This window comes from Apteryx rowi, unplaced genomic scaffold (genome assembly GCF_003343035.1).
Source record: "Apteryx rowi isolate R43461 unplaced genomic scaffold, aptRow1 scaffold_155, whole genome shotgun sequence".
Lineage (NCBI taxonomy): Eukaryota > Metazoa > Chordata > Aves > Apterygiformes > Apterygidae > Apteryx > Apteryx rowi.
This window is the reverse complement of record NW_020447808.1, coordinates 564,146-570,535: the sequence shown is the minus strand read 5'-3', so window position 1 is coordinate 570,535 and position 6,390 is coordinate 564,146. Positions and strand designations below refer to the sequence as shown.

General features: G+C 38.3%; 1 protein-coding gene across 7 annotated transcripts in view; it reads right to left on the bottom strand.

Moving 5' to 3' along the window:
• The window catches only part of FBXL4 (F-box and leucine rich repeat protein 4), a 76,050-nt gene that overhangs the window by 12,197 nt on the left and 57,463 nt on the right, over nucleotides 1–6,390 (bottom strand). For 2 of the 7 annotated variants that reach the window (XR_003252412.1, XR_003252410.1), the window contains exon 9: nucleotides 333–1,233. Coding sequence is in view for 4 of the 7 variants with exons in the window: in XM_026059307.1 (XP_025915092.1) it covers nucleotides 1,070–1,233 (164 nt within the window). In the remaining 3 variants the exon portion in view is untranslated. Of the gene's footprint in view, nucleotides 1–7; nucleotides 1,234–6,390 lie in introns of those variants that run through there. The other 5 variants (XR_003252411.1, XM_026059309.1, XM_026059310.1 and 2 more) reach the window with 5 other exon arrangements.

Here is a 6,390-nt window from a genome sequence, read left to right as displayed (position 1 = left end):
AGTACTTGGAGCTATCACCTCTCTTGGAAAGAACACGAAACAAAACAAATCTCTTAAGCTAATAAGCTAACAAATCATATTGCCCTTGTTTCACAAACACTATTTTCATTGCTATTTTACTGAACAAAAATGTTTGGTTTTACACTTGACAGTAGATTTGATTCCAATAAAAAGGGACAGTTGCCAATGTATTATCCTAAGTACAGATTTTTATGGTACTTTGCATGATAAGCAGATGTATTGCAAATCAACACAATCTTGACCATGAGAGAAATTTGAAAAGAAAATTGTTTTGGAGTCTTCTACAAATCATCAGTTATGACACTAAGTACCTGGCTCAAACTTTATATCCAATAGCAAGAAGCAGCTGGTAATTTTCTCTTTCGTTTCTGCTATAAGTTCAGGTGGAAGGTTCTTGCATTTATCTGTTGTGTCGCTTAGGCTGGACTGTAAAACATCACTACATCTATTTCAGGTGGAGGAAGGGAGAAAAATGTATCAGATATAAGTCATTGCCAACAAAATGAAGAAAAAATGTCTTTTCAATCCATTCTTATACAAGCTTAAATAGTTTTTTCAAACAGCTCATTAGAGGCCAATAATAAGATCTTACACTGCAGGCCAAATTAAAATGCTGCAGTGTATATATATATTTGTGTGTGTATATATGCATGTGTATGCACACATATATAAATAAATAAAAGGAAGCACCCATCTTTTTCTTGCTGCTAAATATTTAACTTTTGCTTTTATCTGGATAGTTTATTGTCTAGAACACCCTACAAAGGGACATTTAAGAATACATCTTTAATTTTCCCCTCATTAAAGTCATATATATGGCTACTATTTAAAAACATGCAACGCCACCAATTAACAAGGAGTAAAACAATTACTAGGTACAATATCAACTCTTTAGAAAATGCATAATAATATATTTTTACCCATTTTGTGCAGATAATTAATACTTTCCACTATTTCATAGGGGATTTACGTTGTTCTTAAAAAAGTCAGCACAAATTCACAGGAAACAACTCTGTCAAATGAATTCCATAGCAGCATATGTAGTGAGTCACTGGGTGAAACTCTTTTTTATGAGCACATTAGGAAAGTTGGCATTCAGTTCTAGGACAACTCTATTATCAATCTGTGAACAGAAGGACACATCGAGTAAAGAAAGATCTTTACAAGACTCCAGCAATTTTCTTAAAGATGCAGGGCTTACCATCCTCGTTCCTGTTCAAAAACAAAAAGAGAAAGAAAATAACTTTTAAAGTTGATGAGAATAGTCTCTCTCTTTTTGTTTTCCCCCCTCAAAGCTGCTAAAACTGCATCATGAAAAAAATGCTACTATAACCTAAATTTTCTTTAAATTATTTCAATTAGATCTCAAATGAAAAGCTTTTCTCAGGGACAGTCTTTGCAGGATCTTGCCTTTAAAAAGCCTGTTGTATTTTCTCAGCCCAACTGCTTAAGTAACCCCATCAGTTTCTACCTGAGAGAAACTTCACAACTTCAAGGGGAATTTCTAACTACAGAAGCTGACCCCAAATACCCAAAGCCACAAGACTTCTCAGTGATGAGATTCTGGCCTTTGGCAACAAGCAATATAGTATGCTACCCTCCTGTTCTCACGGCTTCTCTGCTGACTGTAATAGCTTGCACAGCACATATGCTATTATGGACTACTCCTACTCCAAGTAAATCAGCAAGACTTCTGTGGAAGCCAGATTAGGGCTCTGGAGTGAGCCCGGGCATTACACACATGCAGGAGTAACTCTCAAAGGACTACCAGTCCTCCCTGTATACACTAACTGCAAGAGGGAACACTTAATGCTATTTGCCTCTACTAAAACTGCAACTGAACTCCTGAATCCTGTCCTCCAGAGTCAGGTCAAGCATGGAATTCAGTCAGAAATCGCAAACAGGTGTTTATATCCACACACACACTCCCGTTACAGGCGATGGAAGTCTAGTCAGTACAATCGATGGTGCGTAGCACATGGTTCAGCAGACACCAGGGAAGGATCCAACTACTTGAAGAGAGGCGCCTCACGCCCCCTGGGATTTCTTAGACCACGCAGGACATTCAGGCAGAGCTGGCCGATATGACACAGGACCCCCAGGGGACCCATGCCCTACTGGAGCAGCAGCTGGAAGACAGCCAGGTTACTCTGGGCAAGTGAATCAAGCCCTGGCATCTCCGGTGTGCCAAACTGCTCAAACTGACTAAAACATTTACACACCCAACATGTAGACACCTACTGGTAGACACTTCAATTTATATATCTTAGTCTTGAACTGAATCTCACTCCAAGAAGCCATCTAGGTCAGTCTCTATTTTGTCTTTGGCCAGGGCCAATAATGCTTACAAAAAGAGAGGAAGAAACAGGGTGTTTATAAAGTGTTCCTTCACTTCCTCTCAACTGCCAGCAATGATCAATTTAGGGATTTCCTAAGCGATATTCTATGAATGCCTGCTCCCCTTCTGAACACATTTATATTTATGGCCCTTTCACATGGGTTCCACAGTTTAACTAAATATTCTGTTTAAAAAACACCACAAAAAAAGAAATCAGTCTTAAATCTGCCTGTTAATTCCGTTGCCCTTTAATTCTTATTTCATAAAGCAGCAGTGAGAGATCACTCCCAATTCACTTTCCCCACACCAGTCAAGAATTTATAGTCATCTCTTCTGTCCCCTCAAGGCTGTCTATCCTCCAGACTCTTCTGTATTTCAGACAATCCTTGTTGCCTTGTCTCTGTACTTTCTAATTTAGTACTTTTGAAATGGGATAACCAGAACTGCACACTGTACTGAACACAAAGGCAGTAAATCTCTCCTTTTCTTTCCTAAGAAATCCTAATAGTTTATTCTTCCTTTGGAGTGCTGCTGAGCAATGAGCTGATGTTTTCAAAAAAAACTATCAGCAACATGTCCAGGATCTATTTCCTACACAATAATAAGTACTATAAAGCCACTCCCTTCATATGCTTAGTTAAGGTTATTTTTGCCCCATATGATGACTTTGCTCTTATCAAGAGAGCAGTCTGTCTGCTGCATTTTATCATCTGGCTACTCAGTGTCGCAGAATCATTTTGCAATTCTTTGGTGTTAAGTTCCTCAGCCTTAGATTTTTCTATCCTCAGTATTTGCACATCAGCAACCTCTGTTATTATTCATTCGTTCACCCAGATTACATACAAACACATTAGACAGTACCTACCCTAGGGCAAATCCTTGGTGACCACGCTAGTGACCTAACTTCACTGTGAAAACAGACAATATATTCTTATCCTCTGTTGTCTATCTTTGAAACACTCATACTCCAGGAGAAGATAGCCAAGTTCTTTTAAAAGCAGCTTTTAGTGAGAGACCTTGGTAAAAGCTTTTGAAAATCCAATCCTATATGGACTGGATCAGTGTTATTCCCATCTTCATCAATTACTCCAAGGAATTTTAAAAGATTTGAGAGGCAAAATTATCCTCGCAGGGATGGAGCTCTCCTTGCAAATATCATAACACTCTTCATATACACTGATTCATTCTTTCTTACGGTTGCAACCAGTTTACACAAGACAATTTTGTTTCGTAGCTTTTAGGATCATCCCTGTGCTCCTTACAAAAGCTTGTGTCACATTTGTCACCCTTCATTCCTCCACTGCCAAGGCTAATTCAAGTGACGAATCACACACCAGAAGTAAGATTTCAACAGCCTTGTATTTGAGCTCATTTAGAACTCCTGAATGAATATCATTTAGTGCTAACAATTTATTATTGTTCAATGTATTGACTTGTTCAAAAGCTTCCTGTATTGGCATTCCAATTTAAGACAGCTTTGCAGGCTAATCTCCTGGAAAGAATGGCTTTGATGTGGCAGCCTACATGATCCCCCCTGCAGTGAACCCTAATGGACAGATAACAGTTTTCCTGCAATGGCCTTCTCATAACTGAGTGATCCTTTACACCTTGACTACCTACCAGCCTCAGTAACTCTTCTGTAAACTTCTTGTATCTAACATTTGGAATACAGTTTTAGCATTTACCATTAGCCAATGGTTTCTTAATACTTCATTCTGCCTCGCTGTGATTTTGTTTCACTTCCTAGAGTTCATTTTCCTATTTTCCATCTTTAAATAAGACTCATTTCCAGAAAGATGTCTCTATTTTTAATAGTTTCCTGTACTCATCTGTGTAAGCAAAGTGGTTTCTAGGGGTGGTCGTCTTCACCTCTTCTATAGTAGGTTCTTGGATTAGTTGCTCTGAGACATCATTTAAATCATCTAAAAAGTCTTTGTTATCATGCTCCCAAAGTTTACCTCATCCGTATGGAGGTAATCAAGGCCTGCCATTATTACTGGGATTTTTAACTACCTTGGCATTAAATAGTCACTGTTACCACAACAGTCAGGCAGTTGATATGACAGTCTGGGGCATACACAGAGATTCTGTGATACACTTCAGTTATTTACTTCAGTTGACTCCAGTTTTATTATAGTACTACAACCCTACCAGCATGATCTGCTCTACCGTTCCCACTGAAATTCTAGGAATATAGTATGCTACTCATTTTCCTTCCACCAACCCTTAGCATTGCTACTGTATCAGCACCTTCCTTAAAACCAGACAGTCATGTTTACCCATCACAGCTTTTAGACTTCAAGATCCAAATGTGTGTTTCTATATAAATACTAGATCTAGATGCTCAGCAGCAGACTTTGTGTGTAGGATGGTCTTCATTTCTTCCTACCTGACTTTGACAGTTGTCCTACCCTTTCTTTTAAGGCTAAGATTTTTAATGAATTTAACTAAGTGAGCTATGTCATCCTAAATTATGTGCTTTTTTTGTACCTGTTACTTTTTTCCTCCTCAGACTTAAAATTGTACAGTGAGAAAGAACTTTTCCTAAGTTAAAAAGAGCAGCAATCTGGTTGGGGTTTGGTTACTCTGACCACTGGATAGCAAACAGCCTCCATAAACTTACTTTTATTTATACAGCGTACAATTAGTGATATATATTTCTTAAAAGCACATACAAAAGCATTTTAGAAGAGTAAATAATACAGCACATTTTCCTTTGTCTTTGAAAGACAGATAACACATCCTTTTACCTACAAAACACATTTTCCTAGATTTTGGAAGGGTTTGGACTTTCATTATTTACTATAGTTTTTCAGCTTGGACTAGTTGCTCCTTTCTCAGAATTAATACATAACCAGTGTATTAAAATCTGCCATTTATTTTTGTTGTTCAATTTGTTCCCTGGAAAAATTCTCTGGTACCACCTTCAAAAGGGTGCTTCTGAGCAATGATTTGTTTACTAGAACAATTTTGTTTATTAGCTGTAAATGATTTCATTCGCACGCAACCGTATATGCAGCACACCAACTCTAGAATTGTTAGGCAGACCTGTGCATGATGGTTCTGAAAATACCACCTCCAGAATATTCCTACAGCCCCAATTGCTAGGGCAAGGGATATTACTGCATACCAAATAACACTAAGAATATTCAAGCAAAAAGATGTACCTCCAGTAATTTCATTTAAACACGCACTCATAATAAACTTTCAACATGGTATATATGAGAAAATCTCCAACTTCTGTACAGAAAGAACCCACACATGCAGTTAATGAAGTACAGACCCTGAAAATAACAAGCACTAGTCCCTCAAAAGCTTACTTCTCCTTTCTTCCCCTAGATCAGCCAGACTAGCCTTTTATTCTTTATATTTTATTCAATCTATTGCACACTGCTCAAATTCTAAATTTTAATGGGCTGCAGATTTTCCTGTTCAAATTGACTAACTATATGTTGATGTTCTCAAGAGAAAGCTGAAGATTTTGACAGCTGGCAAGAGGATAGTTGGGTTTTCTGTTGCTCAGGAAGGTGTGGCAGGTGTTTTTGTAAGTAGATAGGAGTATATTAATTCTGCACTAACAAGAGTATCTACTTTTTTACTACTCTCTGCGCAGGACAGAGGCAGTTATGACTTTTAGGGACAGAGGTTAAGATGACTTATTCTTCATTCTTAATAGCAGCTGGTTGCTTGTATGTTGCTCATATGACATACAGTAAAAGCTTTTGGCACTACCAATTCAGGCTCTCCACTGACTCATCGCATTGCTCAACAAGTTTGAAAATTAGCTTTTAACTACAGGCCCAGAGGTTTCCATTTAAATTTCTCCAGCACTAGATCACAGAATGGATGAGGTTGGAAGGACCTCTGGAGATCATCTAGTCCAACCCCCCCTGCTCAAGCAGGGTCACTTGGAGCACATTGCTCAGGACTGCGTCCAGACAGCTTTTGAATATCTTCAAGGAAGGAGACTCTACAACCTCTCTGGCCAACCTGTTCCAGCGCTCAGTCACCCTCACAGTAAAGAAGGTTTT